The following is a 24164-nucleotide window of genomic DNA, read 5'->3' as shown; positions in this document are numbered from 1 at the left end:
AGAGGGAGGAGCCAGGATTTGTGTATAGACTACAAAAGGAGAGGACTCTCTAGAAGGGGCAAGGCTTGGGACTGACAAGGAGAAGCCAGAAGAGGCTGAACAACCTGAAGCTCCATGGGGAATAGACTGTGCTTTTAATGACCTCCCCTGACTTCTGCAAACAGTGTTGGACTACATCTTAGTAGACCTGAAGCAGACCGAGAGTCAACCTACCCCAACTTAGAAGAACCACTATCCAGGCCTGGTGACTTCACCATCAAGTGGACTAAAGCCAGACACCTAAGGTGCACCAGAGAAGGTGTTCTGGTGCGAACCATATACAGTCCAGGAAGAGTAAATGAAACCACTGTTAGGCTATCGCTGGGGAAATGGAGGGAGTTCAGGACAAGAATCTAGGCCAGAGGTGGACACAAACCTGTAAATGCTCTTTGCTATGAAGGCTCACAGTGAATGCACCATGGCTGATGGTCATTTATGTCACTTCTCCAAAAACTTTTCAACACTCCCTTACCCATGGAGGTATGCCTTCCCATATTTGTAATGGTATTAGCCTGCACCAACGGGAGTGGTTGGGAGGCAGAGCCAGAGTGAAACTAGGAGGGGGTGAGTTTTAGTGAGTGAGTTACAGTTACTGAGAGAGTTGGAGTGAGAGGCTTGACAGCTGAAGAGTTAACTGTGAAGTGGGGAGTTAGGCTGTGGAGAGTTAAAAGTGGCAGATGAAAGTGAGAACGTTAAAGAAAGTTAAATAAGGAATAAGTTATTAAGAAGCCAATAAATGCCTTAACGTCTTTTAACAATTTATTCAAATGAACTGTAATCAATAAACCTGTTTAATGTTGAAAGTCACACAGCGTATGGACCGCAATCTTTCTGAGTAAACTGTGTTGGTAAGGACCAACTGGTGGCAACATGAAATAAAAAGGGAACATGGTTAGTGTGCCTTGGGTTAGTAAAACAACCTGGGGGCATGCAGGAGAGAAGGTGCACATCACACATGGTAATATAGGAATTTTGTAGAAAACATTTTTGGGACTTACAGGGGAAAAAATTGAAAATATCTGGACCACAGTTTGTATAGAATTCTCTTTTGAAAGAACCAAAACAGCAGGATAATAGGCTTCCCTTCCCCCTCCACAGGCATTCAGACAGCCTGCTATTAGTTAACTGCAAAACATGTAGCAGCAGTAACTCTGGGAAATGCCTTAACTGAAGGACAGCAATCTGTCAAGATAAATGATGGCAAAACGTAGAAGGGGTATTACTATATTAAGACAGAAACACTGTTTTATTTGTTAACATAATGCCAAGAATAATAACATGCTTCCAACTTCAGTGGGTTCACAGGCTTCCAAAGACATTTGCATGGCCGAACTGTTAAGATTTTAACAGATCAGACCAGTAAAGAAATCATCTACAAAAATAATAGATTCTTTCCATATGATGCCACAGTATGAGTAACTGACTGAAACACTAGCTAGCCATGTTTCAAATAAGTAAGCAGTGAAATAAAATACATTCACAGAAACTATGTCAGTGTCCCCTAAAACTAGCTTAAATGCAACATCAGCGACATGGCAAATCCTCTGTGTATTAATGAGAGCACAATTATCGTCAAAAGTAAAAAGAAAAGATTGAGAGACAGATAAAATGAAAGCAGCATAGATGAAGAGAATGCAGGACAACAAATTCACAGAACAATACAACAGATGCACACAGACAGCAGTCAAACATGGGCATTGAAATAGAGACATCTTAGGGAATACAATGCTCCTGCTTCACTTGCTATATTAAAATAACAATAAAATAAGCAGGAAGGCCATAAAATCATTTACACTGCTGAGCTGGGATTCTTCTTGAAGCCATATAGGAAGCTATATTGCTTAATCTGCTCACTATACTTTTTTAAACTATGTAATTGGAACCATTTTATTGAGCCAGTAATGTTTCCAAGATGTAAGGTTTTTCATTATGCTTCTAGGCCGAAAAGTGTGAGTGAAGCTTTTAAGAAATACATCTTTTTATTGCTTCTGATCAATTGAGGTAATGCATATTGGATTTTTCAATTTTAGTGAAGCAAATAATAAAAAGAATATTCACAAAGGGCCAGGGCAGATCTAATAAATAGAAATAAGAAAAAATAGAATTTAACAAATTACTTTCTAAAGGTCATTTGTGGAACTGTTAGCAAACTACTTCTCCACATAGTTACCACCAACATACCCTGCTGGGCAGGGCTCTACTTCTCTCTCTCTCTCAACCTCAACCCCTGCATGCGCTCATGACTCCGCCTCCCCCCACATGTAGGGTTCCATCATGACTGGAACCAAAGAGGTTAAACACAATCGCTGTGTGGAAGAGAGAAAAAAAGCTGCATGGAGGGAGGTGGAGTCACATGTGCACGGTTCAGAGGGAACCTTGGTTACCACATTTATCCAGGCACTTGAACCAACAGGGCATCAGGATAACAGGCAAAAAGACTTTCGGGTGAACCCTTGTATACCCTTCTCCAAAATCAGTTACTTTTATGCTGCAAAAGAATGAAATTATACCTCGTTGTGTTATACTTTTAATGTAACTTAAATTATGCCCTCCTGATTATATGAGAAGAATTAATTACAGATATGACATTACGCATAGTTATTTCCAAGCTCTGATGGTTAATACCCCCTCCACAGATATTGAGTTCTTAGAAATAGGGGTGGTGCAAGAGATTTTGCTGCCTGAGACAAAAGACAAGATGGAGAGAAACCCATGGAGAGAAACAAAGCAAACTGCCAGCTGAATCTTAAGTCAGCTCTCCAATAGGATAGTAACAAAGTCTTCTCTCTTGAGGGCAGCAGGTTGGTTTACACGCTGTAGGGCAAGGTGCACACATTACACAGCTCTATCCTCTTTAAGAGTGGGAAGTGGCCAACGAACACAGGAAGAATGGTCAGGGAACTGCCACTCCCATCCCCTCAGTATGTACCACCTCAATCAATTGAGTCACACTGCCTAATGAAAGGACCAGCCCTATCTGGGACATCAGAAATACCAGCTGCCACAGATACTGCCACATATACAGAAATGCCACAGATACTGTTATCAGCTACTGGAAAAGATAACAAAAAGTAAAGAAAACCAAATTAGATTGGTGGACAGCTCTTTCTCTCACACACAGAGCCCCTGTACTGAGTCTTTTTCCATCAGAAAGAACAATAACCTGCACAGAGTTTATCTCCAGCAGTCCCATTTTAATGTCAAGGAACAAGATTCCCAAGAAACTATAGAGCTAATTTGTTTCTTACCACTGCAGTACCTGAGGCCCACTCACTTCAGCTCTAGGAAGCAAACACGAACTTTTGCCCTCCCAATTTCTCTCACACCCACTGTCTTCATTTCTGTTTGTCTGATCAGTTCATGTGGGTTTTCCTCCCCTCCACAGCACTGTGGTTACTGAACTTGTGTGGCCAGAGATTTGACTCCCTCCTCCCTGTGTACATAGGCTGTAGAAAGCGGCAAAACAAACTTCATGTGTTTATGCTTAAGTATGTTAGCGGCCAAGAATTTTGAAAACAAACTGGATGCATTTCAGAGGTGCCTCTTATAAAACTTGTGGAAATGACCTTGATGCTAAAAGATACAGCCAGACCTCAAAAAGTTTTTTCTTGTATGTTTATCTCATAGTGCTTTCAAGATGTCAAGGAAGAAAGACTTTTTTTAAAAAAATCTGGCCTAATATATAACTTATTTTATTCCACAAGTCCAAAATATGTTTTTTTTCCTTTTCTTTATTTCAAAACTGTGGTTATAATCATCAGTTATTTTTCAAACACCTCAAAAGGTTAAAGACCTCCTTCAAAGTACATGAAAGCAAAACTGATCAGAAAAAATGGAGATGAATAGCCAAATCTGAGATCTTTATGGGACGGAACTGCCTAAAACATACAGCACTATACACTAACAAACCGGCTCCCAGTCTTGGGGCCTCTATTGAACTCTAGATCCCAGAGGCAATACCCAGCCAGGCCAATGGTGAGGAATTCTGGGTCTTATAGTCCAGCAACATATCAGGATCTATAGGTTAAGAAACATTACACTTCATCATGTTATGAACTTGAATGCTTCTATCCAAAGCAGGCCTTTTCCTTTGGTGCAGCTGTAAGAAGCTTGCATCTTAATTTTTTGTTAACCATAGTCTAGCATTCTATTCCCACTCTTAACTATGGTTTATTGAAAAAAGTGTTTGTTTCTCTTTATGTGGGTGGGTGGGTAGGGATGGGGGTATCTAAAACGGAATATTGACTTGACAGTCAACATGAAGACACCTACTTTGCAGAGGGTTCATAAACATTGAATGAAGAAATGAAGTTTATAAAAAGTTTATAAATTCTCCCCCACTTCACAAGTATCCTGACCATTATCCCTAGGAGTCCTTTTAAAGTACTGAATATTATTGGGACAAAAACTGAAAAAAAACTGCTATTACCGGATAGGTGGGACTCGTCAGCCTGGAAAGGCAGCCCATCTAGGAGAAGGAAAACTCTGATCCCAAACCCCCATGCTGTGAGGAGGAGGAGGAGGAGGAGACGCCATCACCCATGCGGCAAGGGAGCATCCCATCTAGGAGAAGGAAAACTCTGACACTTCAACATCCCAGAATACTCTTTCTGTGATACCAGAGTGATACTATAGCTAGAAATTTTTAATAAAAATGTGTTAATAAACTGTTTTTTCAGTTTTGCTGATTTGCCAAAATCCCATTGATTCAGCAAGTCTATTGAGTTAGGACTGCCCATTGATTTTAAGGTATCTCTTCCTTGAAATATATTGAATTTTCTGACAATGTGTAATTTTAGTATTTAAAAATTTAAAATCTTGGAAGCTGTAATTCAGCTTTCCACAACCTAATGCCCTTCAACTGTTTCTTACATCTGAAGATACAGTCCTTTCTTGCCAGGATGGAAAACGATGTTGTAGTTCTTTAATGGTACTTTAATGGAACTGTAGAAATATTTCCAGGACCACCTGGACTGGGTAGCTGGGGCAGCCCATCTAGGAGAAGGAAAACTCCGATTCCAAACCTCCACTGCCTTGTGGCTATATCCACTGATGGAAAAGGCTTCAGGAGTTAACCTTGAGGCAAAATCCAGAGCTGAAGTCCCAGAGGCAGTTCATGTCATTCTGGCAACTCCTGCGACATCGCTGGAACCAGTTGTTTTGGCTCTTGCCTTTCCACTGGACTATTTCAGTGATGTGGAGAGGGGGGATTTGCTGCTTGGGTAACAGCCTATCCTCCATATTATTTTACCCAGGCTTCATGCTCTGGAGAGGACACTCCAGCTTCACATACAGCATCAAAGTCCTCCATACAGAGCATGTTACCATAGTCCCTTGAGACTGAAGGATGCCTATGATGAAAACTGAAGACATGTTTTCCTCCTACCATACCTAGGATTAGATCTGGATTAAATAGATAAACAGTTGGATACTGGCAGGGCAGCTATGTTTAGGCATTCATTTAGAGACTATGAGAGAGGGGGAAAAAACATGTTTCCCAGTCAAGCCTCCCAAACAACCAATCAAATAGGAAATCTATAACACTTCTTGACCTCTAAGGCAAATACCCTGAGACTAAGTACTTGATTTCCTTTCACTCAAATTTCCATGTGGGAGGTCCACTCAGTTCCATTTAGTTTGGCCTTCAACTAACTACAGGGTAATCACAGGATGTGACCTGCATTCATGATGACTTTTTGTCCAATTTACTCTTTCCAAAGGAACACAGAAGCCTAATTAACCATATGGGGTTTGGCAACACTTTCTGCTACACAAAACTCTTTTAGTCATTGCACGCATGCTAGACACTACTGATGACTAAGCTATCCACATATAATTTCCAACTTGCAAGTTCTTCCAGAAAGTTATTCATCTGGATGAAAACTAGTGGCTGGGGAGAGCAACCATGAAATGGCATTAAAAGATTACACTACCCAAAATGCATTTCCAGACAGAGGGCTCCTTCTGCTCCACCATTAAAAAGGCCATTCAGGCCTTTTTTTCCTGGAACACATGAAAGAAAGAAAGAAAGAAAAAGAAAGAAAGAAAGAAAGAAAGAAAGAAAGAAAGAAAGAAAGAAAGAAAGAAAGAAAGAAAGAAAGAAAGAAAGAAAGAAAGAAAGAAAGAAAGAAAGAAAGAAAGAAAGAAAGAAAGAAAGAAAGAAAGACTGACTATGACTAGGTCTCCCATAAACTTTCATGAATGAAAAAGTGCAACTGCATTGCAGAAACCTTCTCTGGAAGTAGCCAAAGTGCACTTCAGTTGTTTCATCTTCTCTAAGCATGGCAATATATAAGCAGAAACTCTGTTTTCAGTCCTAAACCAATCTATTCCCTTCTGTTCTGCAATTATTTACTGGAATTCCACAGATATTACTATGGAATAATATCACAGTCAGGGATTCAAACTCTTTCTGCCCCACTTCTATCTCTACCCACCACTGCCAACAAAACAAAATGACATACACAACATTTTAAAAAAAATGTACACAATTTTCTGGATAAAAGTAAAAAAGTGGTTTTGGTCCGTGTTCTGGAGATTGAAGCTAAGCTTCTGAAGTTATTCTCTGAAGAAGACATGAGGTTTTGGACACATTTCAGATTGCTCTGGACTATGCTAGTTTGGATTATTTCTGTTTTGTTGTTGGAAGAAGGGATTTGTGAGAAAGGGTATGAAAGTAATAATGACTTGCTGGCTTTCAAAGGAAGCCTAAATATATTTGAGACTGTACTAGAAGTGTTATTTGCCCAGGTGCAGTCTGACCAATATTAAAGAGCATTGTTCTCTACACTTCCTCACATCTATCTGTCTAATATTATCAGAATTCATTTTCATTACCCTTTGTTCTACTGAAAAACCACATCACATGCACAGCTTCCTGAAGAAGCTTCTCTTGTGCTATTGTTCTCCAGATATAGCATTTTCTTGCAGAAAAATAAACATAAAAACGAATAAAGAAAAATAAATAAAATAATCCACAGTGATACTTCATAAAGAAGCATCATCCCTCATTACAGCACCTAATATTACTGTGTATCTCTATGAGGGCTTGGTTGTGCCAACCTCATGGAAAGAGCAAGAAGTCTTAAAGCAGACCTGTTTCTCATTTACGCTGAATTCTTTTCCATGGAAAAATGAGTTAGGCAGTGGAAACCAGTTCATTCTACTGGTGTCTGTAACTCAATACTTCATTTGATCTCTTTTCCTGTTTAAAAGAGCAGCCTGCCCTGAACTAAAAGCACATCATTTAGAGGAAAACATGTGTGCATGGTCATGTAAGAACAGAACTGTTTTAGAAATGCCAGCAGCACTGGAATCTTGGAGCCAGGCGTCAGCTCTGACATACCCCATAACCAAATTTAATCCTCCACTTTGCGCCATATAGCAAAGTATAGTTTTCCTCTACTTCAGAAACAGAACTATATGATAGATATCTTCAACTATCACTGAACAGATATTTAATATTCCAGTACAATAATACAAAGACAAGAGAGAAAAAGAGAGACTACACTGAGTTCATAGGGCAAAGAATGGCTAAACAGGGTTTTGTAAGAGTTAATTCCTACAGCACATCCTTTCTCTTTCCCTAGTGACAATACAGAAGATAATGCAGGAAGGAAATTGTTGGGCTCAGCTACCGTATATGCCCATCTGCTTACTTCATCTTTGCCAGAATTCTAATATGCATCAGCATTCAGCACCGGTTACTAAATGCCCTCCTCCTTCTTCTTAATACAGACTGAACATATTCCATCTCTTGGAGAAGTTTTTTTTTTTTTTTTTTTTTTTTTTGGACAACAGCCCCAAGAATATTCCAGCCAGCATGGCTACTCTAGGGGATTCTGAATGTCAAGAATCCAAAATGTTAAAGTTTTGCAAACTCTGAGAGAGTCTGACCTCCTTCTGCCCTACTGTAACATTGCAGAGGAACTAGAGACCAAATTGCTAACATGCGCTGGATTATAGAGAAAGCCAGAGAGTTCCAGAAAAACATCTACTTCTGCTTCATTGACTATGCAAAAGCCTTTGACTGTGTGGACCACAGCAAACTATGGCAAGTCCTAAAAGAAATGGGAGAGTCTGACCACCTTATCTATCTCCTGAGAAAACTATATGTGGGACAGGAAGCAACAGTTAGATATGGAACAACTGATTGGTTCAAAATTGGGAAAGGAGTAAGATCAAGGCTGTATATTGTACCCCGACTTATTTAACTTATATGCAGAATACATCATGCGAAAGGCTGGACTTGAGGAATCCCAAGCCGGAATAAAGATTGCCGGAAGAAATATCAATAACCTCAGATATGCAGAAAATACCACTCTGATGGCAGAAAGTGAGGAGGAATTAAAGAATCTCTTAATGAGGGTGAAAGAGGAGACACAAAAATGGTCTGAAGCTCAACGTAAAAAAAACTAAGATCATGGCCACTGGTCCCATCACCTCCTGGCAAACAGAAAGGGGAGAATTGAAGCTTTTGAATTGTGATGCTGGAGGAGACTCTTGAGAGTCCCCTGGACTGCAAGGAGAACAAACCTATCCATTCTGAATTTAATCAACCCTGAGTGCTAACTGGAAGGACAGATCCTGAAGCTGAGGCTCCAATATTTTGGCCATCTCATGAGAAGACTCCCTGGAAAAGACCTTGATGTTGGGAAAGTGTGAAGGCACGAGGAGAAGGGGACGACAGAGGATGAGATAGTTGGACAATGTCATTGAAGCTACCAACATGAATTTGACCAAACTCCGGGAGGCAGTGGAAGACAGGAGGGCCTGGCATGCTCTGGGGTCATAAGGAATCGGACATGACTTAACAACTAAACAACAAAAACATTGCAGAGGCCTCTCTATAAGGCTCTGCACCACAGATGTCACTGGATAAGTCTCTCAGCCTATCATGTGCTACTGCCACCATCACTTGAGCCATGAAGATGAGTAAGACTTCTCTTTTAAACACTTAGCTATGCAATTAAAGCTGGTATGTGGGTGAAACAGTTTACTATGAATTTGCCTAGAAGGCAATACATTTGTGGATGTAAATTCAGCATTTTATTCGTTTACAAGGAGAAAACAATCAGAACTAGTAGTCATTTAATGAAGCAACATAATAGCAGTCCTACATGATACGCTAAACTAACACAATAGACTCTCAGTTTTATATCTGATGAGGCTGTTGAACTGATCTATCAACTAATTTCTTCCTCTGATTCCACCTACCATTTAATCTGATTTCCTTGCTGCCAATCATTCTTGCACTCACTTCTGTGTAATCCACTACCTAGGAAATGCCAGCTCAAGGGGTTTTCTAAAGCAGCCATTCTCAACCTGAGGCCACATGGCCTCCTGGGGGGCACTGACAGATTTGAAGGGGGCTGCAGACTGGAAACAATTCTCCACACATCACTTTATAAGGTTTGTTATGCAGCTTATACAATCCTGATTTGGCCTATGTTTCTTTCATATTGTGTTTATGGCCATGGCCAAACTAATGGTTGATTAAAGCATTTTCCAAACACACCCTTTTCATCTGCATTGTTAATCTTTTTTACTTAGTTCTCTAATGGTGTTTCCAAATGTACATACTTTTAGTAGTGTGTGTGTGGGGGGGGGGTAGTGGACGAACATTCACCACATCTAGGTCATTCATATATCCTCCATAGGATGGAACTCAATGGTTCAGGTGTAGGAGACAAAGAAAAGCCAAATTAATCTGCTAGGGTCTTGAGTCACTATAAATACAACTTTGCAGTAGCTTTCATCTTGTGGTTGTTGTGGGTTTTTTGGGTTCTTTGGCCGTGTTCTGAAGGTTGTTCTTCCTGTGGCCAGCATTTTCAGAGGACAGGAGTAACATGCTGTGCTCTGGTGCAATTAGTTGGAGAGTTGAGTATTTATAGCTGAGGGTTCAGCTTTTGTCCTATTCAGGAGATGGGTGATAATGGTGATCAATGTGTTTTTGTTGTGGGTCTATTGTTGTGATAAGGAGAGATTATCTGTCACTGTGATTGATGGGTGTCGTTAGCTGGTCTTTTGTGTGTAGTGATCAACAGTCCTTGTGGCTGGGTAGAGTTTGTGACCTTTTGCAGGCTGTATTTTTCAGTGCTGGGAGCCAAGCTTTATTCAGTTTTAAACTTTCTTATTTTTTGTTGAAACTCTGCTGATGTTTATGGATTTCACTGGCTTCCCTGTGCAGTCTAACATAGTGGTTGGTGGTGTTGTCCAGTACTTCAATATTTTGACATAGAATTTCATGTCCAGCTTGTTTTAGGGCATGTTCAGCTACTGCTGATTTTTCTGGTTGTTTTAGTCTGCAGTGTCTCTCATGTTCCTTGATTCTGGTGTGGATGCTTCGTTTTATGGTTCCAATATATACATAACTGTAAGGTACCCGGTATACTCCTGCAGTGGTGAGGGGGTCCCTTCCGTCTTTTGCTGACCGTAACATTTGTTGTATTTTTGTGGTGGGCTTGAATACTGTTTGTAGGTTGTGTTTTTTCAAAAGATCCCCATGCGGTCCGTGACCCCTTTGATGTATGGCAGAAATACTTCATTTGTTGGTGGCTGTTTTTCTTCTTCAGTTTGGTGTTGTTTTCTTGGTTTGATGGCTCTTGTGATTTCATTTTTGGAATAACCATTTGCCTGTAGGGCCCAATTCAGATGGTTGAGTTCAGTGCTGAGAAATTCAGCTTCACAGTTCTGATTTGCACGGTCCACCAGTGTTTTGATTATGCCTCTTTTTTGCTGTGGGTGGTGGTTGGAGTTTTTGTGTAGGTACCGGTCTGTGTGGGTGGGTTTTTTGTAGACCTTGTGTCCCAATCGGAGGTCAGTTTTGCGTACGACCATTACATCTAAGAATGGGAGTTGGCCCTCTGTTTCTTTTTCCATGGTGAACTGTATGGTGGATGCTGTTGAGATGGTTTAGAAATTCTTCCAATTCTTCTTCACCATGGTTCCAAATTGCAAAGGTGTCATCCACATATCGGAACCAGATTGTGAGTGCAAAGGGTGCGGAAGCCAGGGCCTGTTTTTTGAAATGCTCCATGTAAACGTTTGCTATAACCGGGCTTTCATCTTGTTTTAAAAATCCACTGAAAGCCAATATTAATGAAGAATACACTGAAAAAGTATTATATTTAATAACATCTAGCAGGACTCAAAATATTTTTAAAGGTAAACAATCTGATTGAAACATGGGGGAAAGGTACAAGCTTGACAACTCAATCAGCATTTAGCTTACTTATAGTACCTCTGTCGAAGGCATTATGAAGACATAGGAGGGAGGGAGGAGCAGGGTGAGAAAAATTTCGTATTAAGTCCTATTTTAAGGCACATCAATATGCTTCCTAAGAGTGAAACTGACCTTTGGTACCTTCTTCAGCAAAGAAACCCTTGTACTCCCCAAAAGACAACACATGCTTGTCTCTGTTAAAAAGCCAGAGCCGCGTGGGTGGATTGGAGGCATCCTGGCCTGCCAATGAGCACTGTGAGGAACACAGTTGTAATAGTAAAAATATTGAATGGAAGATGCTGAGAGCCCATTCACAAGACTGTGTATGCAGATGTGGAACCAGGACAATCTCTCTATCATTCTTAGGCTGTAGTGTTCCAATTTAGTACATCTGACATTTGTAAAACTCTCTGGAAAAAAAAGGAAAGGAAGGAAGGAAGCAGCAAAAGCAAACAACACATGCCCTGCATGCTGATGGTGCCAGGGTCAATCTCCAATATAGCTGACTGTAGACAGCTGTGAAAGACCTCTGTTTGTGGTCTTGAGAGGTACAGAGACCCAACCACAGGATACATTTCATTTCTATCTGCAAAACCATTTTTGTTGCTCTCTTTGCTTTTATATAGTTTTATGTATACAAATGCATACATAAAAATAACTAAATATATCGCACAAAAACTTTCTTAAGTCATTCATCCCCAAAAGGTGCTTTGTATATCTCACCAGTGGTTTATATGCAGTAAAGCCAAAATAAAGTATTACAACACTGCAATGAGAGGGCTGTGTGGTCACGACAAAACATTTACCCATTATTTAGTAGCCTCATGAGGTTTTGAATTACTAGAGAGGGGTGTGTGTGTGTGTGTGTGTGTGTGTGTGTGTGTGTGTACTTTCACATTTCCAAAAACACTTAGCAATGGAAAATTAAACAGGGTTAGTCCTTTTAAATATGCCAAACTATATAACACAACATGCACACCTGCAGAGCATTAAATGGAGTTTTGAAACAGGGACAAATACAGTGGCAAAGCAAACATGCTACATGAAAACCGGACAGCACTCTATGGCAGAAACAAACATTATTCTTGCAACAAATTGGGACAAAAATCAAGCAGAGACTAAAATATATTCCTCAGAAGCTGAGTTGTTTTTTAATTCTGCTTTTTCCTTCTCAGGCCGTATTGCTGAGTGAATTAGGGCACATCTAACAGCCTGTGCTCCTAGCTGGACTTATGAAGGGTGTTTCTCCAAGTGCCTTTTGCCCTGGAATAACCTCATACTAAGAAAGGAGCCATGCAGAGTGCATAGCTTGCACTACTACCACAAAAATCCAATGCAATCCAAACCCAAACAAACTCCCATTGTAGTAGGTTTGAAATAGACATAAGCCTCTTGTGACAGTACAACTCGCTTGTGCTGATTGACCTCAAATCTCTGGATAAAACTGGATCTGTTGGCAGAAACTGCTACACTGGCTGAGATAAGCTGACAAATGAGCCAAAAAAGGGACTGGTGAAGTAGGCCCAAATCCCTCTCAGCCCAAATTTACAGCCACTACGCTACCACAAATTTAAACCGGGGTCATAGTAGTCATAAATAATATCCACCATCCCTAGGCTGAGAGCAATCTGGGTTCAGCAGAGCCTCTGCTGGTTCAATGCTGGCTCAGCCAATCCTCAACCATCTAAGGTACAGTAGTTAGGATTGCACCAAGTCCACTGTGAGTCTTGGTTTGCATGTAGACCGAAGAGCGCACTGTAAGAATGCATTCAGCTCCTAAAATAAGAAAGGGACAAGTACATCCTTAGTTTTAAGTCTACTATCTCTGTTATTTACTTGGTCCATCTGAACTATAGCTATTCCATTTTTGGCTTCCCATCACTGCATATAGTTGTATGTAATTTCTTAGTGGGGAAATTGTGTAATTGTCATTAAATGTGAAATAGTGTTCCTAAATCGTCCTAGTCAGGCATTCTGACAATGAGTAAAATAAATGAATGGTCAGGAAGGGGAATACTAAACCTCCCATTTATGTTTCAGTTTCTGACACTTTATAGCTTTTGAAGATGACTTTGTGGAGAGGAAAGGTTCTGACAACCACAAAGTCTTTCCACTCAATTTCCAATTATTTTTAAAATGTCAGTGTTAAGAACAGATCAGATCAAAAGGCAACAGACTTAGGAATTAAAATGTATTGAATACATGGAGACATACTCCTTTGTTGTTGAGCAAGAATCGATGCCACAGTATCAACCATACAGTATATCATGGTCCTATCAGGTTCCTCCATTCCTGGTTACATCCCTAGGTGGCCAGCCATTGGATGCAAAAAGCCAAAATGGTTCTGCCTATTAAGCTCGAAAATGTACACATACTGGTAGAATAAGAACATCAAAGGTAAGGTAAGTGTGACAGTGACTTACCTTACATTATGGGTAAGTGACTATCACACATTTGCTGTAATAACTGAAAATATCCCTTGCTTTTGTCCACTGCTCAATTGTTTCAGTCTTGTCAAAGTACTCTGAGTAATTCTGCAGGTCTAAATGTTTTTTAAGACCTTTCAAACAATTAGCTACATGGATCCTCACAAGAAGTGATGGCAATAAGCAGTAACATGTCAAAACATATCAAATCTATTTCAGTACTTAAGTTCACGTCTATATCGCAGCGACATAAATTCTGACACAATCAATTTATTTACTTTAATGATATAATTACGATGGAAATGTAATTTCCATTCCAGTCAAGCCCATTCTTTATAGTAAAGTTACTATCATACCAATATATGCAAAGGGCTCTGGTTTTCAGCTCTTGCTAAATAACTTTAAAATTATCTTGACTTGCAGTCACAACAGTTTTTATTTGCTTTCACAAATATTTCTTACAAATAATATGTGGGTATTGATAAGAAAATAGATGTTATCTGTAATATTCTGTTCATAATTGACTCACCTGAGTGTCTATTTTTATTAGTGCAATATCTGCTTTTTCATCAATATCTTTAATTTTAGCTTCATATGTGACGCCATTCTTCAATTCCACTTTCACTCTGTTCTTATTGGTAACCACATGGGCATTAGTAACAATCAATCCATCTTCAGAAACAACAAAACCCGAGCCACTGGCAACAGGAACTTCCCTCTTTGAAAAAGGCAATCTAGAAAATAGGGGATTTAAAGATGAAGAAGCAAAGCAGTTTCTGACTATAACATTAAAATATGTTTTTTTATTTTGTTTATATTGTCAGTATATATTTTGTTAAATATTAGATGTGCAGTGCTTTCATAAAACATTCATTACTGCAAGATAGTAACTATTTAAATATTGATACCTTGTGTTATCAGTTGTAATATACCGTGTTTCCCTGAAAATAAGACAGGATCTTATATTAATTTTTGCTCCTAAAAACGCATTAGGGTTTATTTTCAGGGGATTTTTTATTTTACAGTCATGTCATCTGGTTGATACACAATGGTGGAGGGCGGAGTTTCACTTAACTAGGGTTTATTTTTGGTGTAGGCTTATACTGTGAGCATCCTGGAAAAAATCATACTAGGGCTTATTTTCAGGTTAGGTCTTATTTTCGGGAAAACGGTAAATGTTATTCTCACAAACAGTGACTGCACAAAATAATATTTTCCACGGCAGTACACAAAATCCACAGTCACTAACGAAATACTAAAATTTGGATCTCTTGTTTACTTGCGAAACAATTCGATGTGAACAACAGCTGGGGCGATCTTCTCCACCACATCTGCAATGAAGTTGTACTTGTGACGCAAGCTATTTGGATCATCCTGACCTGAGGATTGAAACAAAAAACCTTTGTCAGAATTTATTACCATGACACAGAGCTGTATGAAGAATTGCAAAATACCTGAATTTAAAACAGAAGCTATGGCCTATGAAAATTAAGGACAATATCCAAGACTTCACAGTTTCATCGCTGAGACTGTTATTTATAAAACAGAATGGGGGGGAGCGTGTTACTTAAGTAACAAGTGCTGGAGAGCTCTATATTGCTTTAGCCTGCCTAGAGAGATCCCCTCCCTTCATTCTAAGAAATGATCCACTATACAAATGAAACTACAATTTTTGTATAGCAGGCTCTTTTTCATTACACATTAACTGAAAAGGAGCCACATTGGCATTGTGGGTTATTCCTTACTTTGGAGGCTTCAAACATGCTTTGGCCAGAAATACTAATTTGCCTCAAAAAAAAAAAAACAAAAAAACACTATTATTTAAAAATGAGCATTGCCTTGACAACTACAGGTACAAAGTGGCTCCTAAGTTAAAGAAACTAAGGACCATACATCTCCTTGCCTCCCCCCCCCAAGATAACAGTAATTGAAAAGACGATGTATGTTTCTTGTCCAAGTATCCGTCCGTCTGCCCCATCACAAGTGACTATTGCACTTCTGAGTAATTTAAGACACAACAACCTAAGGGAAGATGGTTGCTCTGATATGGGGGAGGGAGAGAAAGAATAATGTGCTTCAGGATATTTTAGCATGCAATTAGACATGTCTCTGCTTGGTTAGGAGGTGACACAGAAAATCAAAGTCACATGTCCATTTCAAAGAAAGGACAAATGTGGAGTGGTGTGGGGAGCGGGGGCTGTGCCTCTTTATATGAAGAATTGGAGGGTGGTATCTAATCCATGGCTGCCTCAGCTGTAACTTTAAAACAACAGCCCTCATGCAGCCTGCATCTTTCCTGAATTACATCTAAGAAAAATGTGCCTGGAGAAATCCATCTTGCCAAGAACTTTTGGATTTTTAAGTTCTTCACGCTGGTACACGCCTGAAAAAAAGGATAGTTCTGATCCACAAAAGTTTACAGATTGTATGATTTTTTTTTAGTAGTCTACAAAGATATTGCTTACTCCTGTATTTCTGCTTTGAAAATGTTGTGTAAGTAAAACTAAGCCACAACATGTTCAGCTAATTTGAATAGCTATGAGTTTTCTCAAGTCACAAACCAGAGGGGCAATAAAACACAATGAATTTATGATAACCTCACAACCTTTATTAACATATGGTACTGAATCAAATGAATAGGAACATGCTATGGGAAATAATTTGGATTGTTCCATAATCTTTTAAGACAGATAATTATGAGCAATGAGTTAGAGAATAAATTTAAGTATGTTAGGATATGTAATTAGCAGGTGTATAGATTATTATAACGTGATAAAATATTGTATAAGTACAATACAAGGTATTTTAAGTTACTTTGTTCTGTTATGGATGTCATGAAATACATGGTTCCTAAGTAATGTGAGAGGATTGTCAATACAATTTTTAAAAGGCAAAATAAATAAATAAATAAAGTCACAAAATATATCTTCCACAATCTCTCAAGAAAAATGAACAAAACTTGGGAAAAACAGCAAAGATTAAAGAAAAACCGGAAGACCAAAAACTCCACAAACCTCTGTTATAATGTTAAAAAGTCAGATGGGGCGACCCAGAGTATGGCAGTCTACCCACATGCAGAGGTACCAAGGGCTGACTTAGGAGAGCCAAAAGATAAAGTGGTGTGCAGATTAGAGCTCCAACAATGCAGTGAATGCTCCACATCATGTACTAACTGCTTGTGCCTCAATTTTTGCTGCACAATTTTTACAGGAACTTCTGAGGAAAAGCTAGCAGGATCTAGAGAGTATAGCTTTAGAATTTATGGAGCAAATCAACTTTCCCTAGACAGGTGCTTTCTGGATATTTTGGACTATGCTTTCCATTGTCCATGCGTATTGTTCATATTTCTGCAGTGGAATTATGGCTACTATAAATGCTTCTGATCTACACAGCAAGAATAGAGTTAAAACTAATTAACTATAGATTCATGAGAGGTGGAGTGAATGGGGATTTCTTCAAATAATATAGAATTGAACATTGCTTGGAAATTCCTTTTTTAAAAACTGCATCTCTCAGTACTAGGGATTCAAGGAGATCCAATCCCAAAAAGTAACTTTTCCATGTTCAGCTCTTTAACTTGTAGGATTCACTTCTAGAAAACAGACATGCGGTTTTTAAAAAAAGGACTGGATAAATTCTCAAACTGGCTGGATAGCTCAGTGGTTTAGGTATCTGGTTGTGCAGCCAGCGATTGGGAGTTTTGATTTCCCACTGTGCTTCTTGCAAGTAGCCCCAACATGTGTGGCCTTGGGCAAGCTACACAACAGCAGGATGCCCCCAGAAGAAGGGAATGGTAAACTCCTTCTGAGTACTGTCTACCTAGAAAACCCTGAAAAAGGGGTGGTCATAAGTCAGAACTGACTTGATGGCACATGATGATGATGATGATGATGACGATGACGATGATGATGATGATGATGGAGGATAAATTTTCAGGGAGATCTACCTAAAGACAAACCTCATGGTGGCTGAATCAACAGATTCATGTATCTCTTGCTTTTATCTTCAAACATTTTGTCTGTGGGTTTCCCAGAGGCACCTGGTTGGCCTTTGTTACAAACAGAATACCAGGCTAGATAGGACTGCTGGTTTAATCCAGCAGGTCTCCACTTGCATATTTAATCTCTGTTCTTGCATAAACTTTTGGGTTGTTGTTGTATAACACAATTTTGCAACAGATGTTGAAAAACTGTTCTAACGGAAAACATTTTACCTTCTACATAAACAGATCTTTCATAAAGTTAATCTGTGAGCAGTTTGTAGTGTTTAGAAAACAGGCCAAAGAGACCTCATATTCTTCGGCTCCTCACTAATGATAATCAAAATAATCTGTCTTTTAAAAATTTGTCAAACTATTTTGCAAACACAGCATTTTAAGAGATAGCATTTGCACAGGGTCTCTCTCCCGTAAGGGAAGAACAGGTAATTTCTATATGACATTGCTCCCCATATCCTGGCACCTACCCCCTATTCTTTGTCAGCCTAGATAGAAGTAAGATAGGGGAAAGAAATAAGGATAGACTAGTACAAACATCTTCCCTAGCTGCTCATCTGTTTAAGCCTTCCCAGATATGAATTAAGCAGATGCCCTGCTGGCTTTTGATCAGAACAGGTTGTTGAGGGAAGCATAATCAGGTGTTTCTTGGGACATCTTGTCACTAGAGATATAAAGAATCCTTGCTAAATTATTTCTTTATCAATCAATTTAGTGACTGAGTCAGAGACCTCAATGAGGAATACTGAAGCCTTATGAAATGAAATTGCCTCCAGGCATCAGTGAGTGAAGGAGCATTATTTTTATTTGCTAAAATCTTCATAACTTGTGGAGACTGTCCACAAAACTAGAATCCTTTCTCTTTCAGAAACAAACATACAGACAAAGCAATAAAAAGCCAGTATGCTGATCAAAAAGATGCAACATTTCCTCTGATACATCTGTTCCTTAGAAGTCCATGCAATAAAGCAGCAGCCACAGTCATTTTACACTGCTTGTGTAATCTACATTAAACCCCTACCACAGGACAAGAAGAACAATTTTGCACTTCTTAATCCTTGCATACAAGACAAGAAAGGATTTACAGTCCTTCTTGTCAGCCATAAAATCCTGGACATGTGACATTGCTCTCTTTTGCCTCATTTGCAAAACCTTATGAAAACACCCCTTCATACTCTGTTACATATGTGTGAATATTTCAGGTGCACCCTATGGTTCCATGAAATTTAAAAGATTTATTATGCCTTTACCTGTTCACATACAATAAATGCTGAAAATTAGGGTAACCCAAAACATGGCTGCTGCAACAGGTTAAGAAGGTTACGCTTCCAGAATATTTCAGGTGACGGTGTTGTCAGCATTCTGGCAGCAACGTTCAGCACTGATATAACACTTGAGTATTCAAAGCAAATTTGACTTTGAAATATGTTGTGTTTTAATTGAATCTATACAATAGCCCTGTAATGTAGGTAGGTTAGACTGATTTCATGTAATTTATGTAGATAGGTTAGACTGATTTTGGTATTCATATTTTAGATTGGGGGAGGGCCAATTCAAGCTCCAAAAATAATGACTTGCCTAGGGCCATGTTGACTACTGATTTATCGGTTATCATTTCAACCACCATAATAGCTCTTGATGATGCCCACTTGCCAGCCAGGAGTAGAGTAAGAAAGAGACTTCCCTTGATCTCCAAGCTGGAAGCAGGTAACTAAGAGGAAAAAATGCTGCATCTGCACCAATGTACCACATGTCAACAGAAATGCAGTGTTAACGCTTGTCATGAACATCCACCAAGTGCACTTGAAACTACACAGTTTGAAGTCAAATATTATTATTGTCTTTAGGATCAAGGTTGGATTTTTAATAATGGCCAGTACTGGAGGAGGTTTGGGATATTACTGCCCTGTTCACCATATGCAGACAAAATGAAGAAGGCAGACACAATAACACACTGTATTTCTTTGGATGTATCATAGGTAGTGACTACCTTCTTGGCTGTACAGTTGCTCAAAGTTCATTGCTATACACAATGGGTTCAGTGAACCAAAGAGTTCCCGTCTTCACACAGTGCTTGTTCATGTTACGTTTCGTTTTTCTGGAAACGGAAATCTGCAGACAGGAGCCTTTCCCTTTGCTTTGGAAGCAATGAGGCTCTATACACTCTGCATAGGAAATCTATCCTGTCCTTTCGTTTTGTAACCTGAGATATTGTACATTTACTTAGCATTAATAGAAATAGGTATTTTAAAATCCATTGTTATTGAGTAATTTCAGTCTCCTGAAGCTGAAATTCTCAAGAATGCCTTCATGCAAGAAAGAAAGAAAGAAAGAAAGAAAGAAAGAAAGAAAGAAAGAAAGAAAGAAAGAAGCCTACAAGACAGCACCAGTGACTTTGTGTTTATAGATGGATACTTGTACAACTTTAGCACTATTTTACAGTACAGGTATAATGCATTTTAATATAGTATATTCTAGATTCATTTGTAGAAAGCTTGTTTGTGAAAGCCCAAATAAATATGTGCACATGACTGAACAAACATTTAACTGCAAGATATTCCATAATAAAAATTATAAAAAGACAAAAAGAAACAAGGAAGAGAACTAGTTACAGTGGACCCTCGACTTACAGACGGCTCGACTTACAGACTTTTCGAGTTACAGACTTCTCTGGCTGCAAAATTTAGATTCGACTTGCAGCCAGAGAATCGACCTACAGACCAGAAAAAAAACCAAAATGGAACAAAAATAGAATAAAAACCGCCAGTTATGGGATTAATCGGTTTTCAATGCATTGTAGGTCAACGGAGATTCGACCTACAGACTTTTCGACTTGCAGCCACCATCCCAATACGGATTAATTCCGTAAGTAGAGGGTCCACTGTATGAGTTTCATTCGATTTTAGCTCCTATAACCTGCAGAGAAAACTTCAAAGAAGTCATAACAAAGTATAAGAACAACTGCATTCATTTCTAGAAAACAGAGTAACCCTCCTCATATGCACAACAACATGATGAGAAGTTCTGGAGCTGAAGGATAGAGGGGAAAGTATGCTTTATTTATGTATGACTTCAGAATGAAAATGCTGCCAGGGATTTTCTGCACTGCTGGAAAGGAAAAGCTAACACTGACACTCCTGTCTTATTTTGGTATTCATAACTTACATTATTCATGTAAAGCCACATAAAGATTTGGAGAGAAAGAAAATGCTGGCAGTGTTTGGAAAACAACAGCTATTATCTGTCTATATCTCAGCACATAACTGGATGATTCACCAAGTGCATAAAGACTGCAAAGAAAATGAATCACCATCCACAGAGGAAGTGAATAATATAATTGTTCAGGGATAATGTTTTGTATGCATAGGGAATATTGGGTAGTGTTGACAATCCACATAAAAAGACAAAAGCAATTTAAAAAATAAATCTTGTATATCTACATAAGTGAGGAAATGATCAGTTTTCTCATCATGCCTGTAGAATTCATGAAACTATTATTAAATTTTCCTGGAGGGGGGAAGTATACCATAACTCAGTTTCTATGAGAACACGAGAACACAGCCAAATAAAATAAAACATTCCAAGGAGGGTATGAGAAATGGTTAAAGTAAATTAGCAGGCCATGTGGACTCTGTATCCTTCTTCTCAAAGGCTGAACCCCGCAGAGAATACGGTTATGCAACCTCTGCTATTTGGATTTTGAAAGTTACACTTAGCACAGGTTTGTTGCAATGTAGCAGTCGAAACGATGGTTAGCAGGATTCATTGTTGTTGTTTAGTCATTTCCGACTCTTCGTGACCCCATGGACCAGAGCATGCCAGGCCTTCCTATCTTCCACTGTCTTCCCTTTTAATGAGATGGCCAAAGTATTGGAGCCTCAGCTTCAGGATCTGTCCTTCCAGTGAGCACTCAGAGTTGATTTCCTTCAGAATGGATAGGTTTGTTCTCCTTGCAGTCCAGGGGACTCTCAAGATCCTCCTCCAGCACCACAGTTCAAAAGGATCAATTCTTCGGCGGTCAGCTTTCTTTATGGTCCAGCTATCATTTCCATACATCATTATGGGAAAAACCATAGCTTTGACTATGCGGAGTTTTGTTGGCAAGGTGACGTGTCTGCTTTTTAAGATGCTGTCAAGGTTTGTCATTGCTTTCCTCCAAAGCAAGAAGCAGGCATCTTTTAATTTTGTAGCTGCTGTCACCATCTGCAGTGATTAGGGAGCTCAAGAAAGTAAAATCTGTCACTGCCTCCATATCTTCCCCTTCTATTTGCCAGGAGGTGATGGAACCAGTGGCCATGATCTTGTTTTTGTTTATGTTGAGCTTCAGACCGTTTATTGCACTCTCCTCTTTCACCCTCATTACAAGGTTCTTTAAAGTATCATCTGCATATTGGAGGTTGTTGATATTTCTTCCGGCAATCTTAATTCCGGCTTGGGATTCCTCCAGTCCAGCCTTCCGCATGATGTATTCTGCATATAAGTTAAATAAGCAGGAGGACAAAATACAGCTTTGTCATACTCCTTTCCCGATTTTGAACCAATCAGTTGTTCCATATCCAGTTCTAACTGTTGCTTCATGTCCCACGTATAGGTTTCTCAGGAGACTGATAAGGTGATCGGGCAGTCCCATTTCTTTAAGGACTTGCCATAGTTTGCTGTGGTCCACACAGTCAAAGGCTTTTGCACAGTCAATGAAGCAGAAGTAGATGTTTTTCTGGAACTCTCTGGCTTTCTCCAAAATCCAGCACATGTTAGCAATTTGGTCTCTAGTTCCTCTGCCCCTTCGGAATCCAGCTTGTACTTCTGGGAGTTCTAGGTCCACAGCTTCCAATTTGCTTGAATATAATTTATAATGAACAGCATATGCCAACTCAGTTCATGCTCATATCATACTTTTTGCACTACACAGTTTAAGTATTTCCTTTGAAATATGCAGGTTTATCATTTGTTTCCTCTGAGGCTGAAACAAAAAGAGTGCTCATTCATTTGCTTGAACTCTCTATAATTTTACTTAGCTAGAAAAAAACCATGTCAACAGATAGAGAACAAATGAGTTCTTACTAATACCAAACCATGTATCATAATGTTTAAACAGTAAGAGTTATGCCTTTGCACTCTAGATGTTATCTGAGAAAGATTAATCTCAGAAATATTAATATCAGAAAGTAAATCTACTAAACTCTCAAGACATATCCTGGGGTGAAAGAATAAGCATTATTTTTGCAAAACAAGTTTAATTATTAAGCATGATTTTATTTATTGGCTTGCAATACAATATAAAATAATTCTACTTAAGCATTGGTAGCTGGTTCATTTCCTGAAAGCTTTAATACAGAGATAGTAATCCTCGCCTATATCAAGGGGAAAGGGGGAATAAGGGATACAGACTTGTTAATAAGACATGCACCATGGTACACAAAGTTTTAATATAGTTTGTCTGTCACTAACATGAAGAGTAATTTATAAACCTTACATAATATAATAAGGCACAAACTGCTGCTACAATCTTTCCACTGTGTATTTCATAAGACAGTTTCTGACCAGGAATGAAACATTTTAAACTGATCCTATTATGAACATATAAATGATCAGATGATGATTTTCTCATGTTCATTTACATTCTCTAATTGGGTTAAGTAAAAATGCAAGGAGGTAAATTCCATTATTAGTCTTCTCACACAAGGATCACCTAGAGTCAGTTGCCTCTATTTCCATGAGGAAGGACCTAATTCTCAAGCCTCCGATTAAAAATTGGTGCCTACATTCCAGAAACAGGAAAGTTGTGAAACTAAAGAATGGTGAGTTCTTTGATCTCTTTGTAGGATAACTGAATCTGGACTATGTGTTTTACAATGTGGCTAGAGTTATCCTTTTAAATACTGCTTGCCAACACAATGCTACACTTCAATTAAGAAAATGTAAATACTTTTTTCAGTCACATGAAATGGATTGTCTTGATTGAAACAGCCTTCAATTGGGGTGAAATTTGGGGCTCACAATTTCTTCCTACTCCATTTTCTAGCTAGACGGTTTCATTCTAATTATTTGATTAAAAATTATAAAGAATGCTGTCACAATGTTGGTTCCTTAAACTTTCAGGCAGCTTGGTTTTAAACAGGAAGTCTTCTCCCTGCTAAATTGTAAACCACAGACGGTGGGATATGATTCAGTCAACCATCTTCATGACTTCAGTGGCAGCTGCTGCTACAAACACCATCAAAAAATAGAACATTTCTTGCTATGGAAAGTAAGCCTGCATGTTAGAGTGGGTGTTGACAGGTCAGAAGTTCTAGCTCCTGTTCTCAGTTCTGAGCAGTATGTGACCACAATTTTGCAACTGCAAGCCTAATTTTAAAATGGCTACAGTATTCCACCAAACAAGCCTAGCATGAGACTCGATTAAAAGCTGGCAAACCACAGAGGAAGCTGCATTTTCTCCATTAAATCTGTCTAAAAATTACATCAGTGGAAACTTTGAGAG

At 39.0% G+C, this 24164-nt stretch overlaps 1 protein-coding gene across 1 annotated transcript in view; it reads right to left on the bottom strand.

Annotated features, from left to right (window-relative positions):
• HTRA1 (HtrA serine peptidase 1) overlaps positions 1-24164 on the bottom strand; it is a 60069-nt gene that overhangs the window by 15943 nt on the left and 19962 nt on the right. The window contains exons 2-3 of the mRNA XM_072995443.2: positions 14969-15068; positions 14219-14423 (exon numbers count right to left, since the gene is read on the bottom strand). Of these exons, the coding sequence (XP_072851544.2) occupies positions 14219-14423; positions 14969-15068 (305 nt within the window). The remainder of the gene's footprint in view (positions 1-14218; positions 14424-14968; positions 15069-24164) is intronic.

Source organism: Pogona vitticeps, chromosome 3 (genome assembly GCF_051106095.1).
Source record: "Pogona vitticeps strain Pit_001003342236 chromosome 3, PviZW2.1, whole genome shotgun sequence".
Taxonomy (NCBI): domain Eukaryota; kingdom Metazoa; phylum Chordata; class Lepidosauria; order Squamata; family Agamidae; genus Pogona; species Pogona vitticeps.
This window is presented reverse-complemented; position numbering and strand designations above follow the sequence as displayed.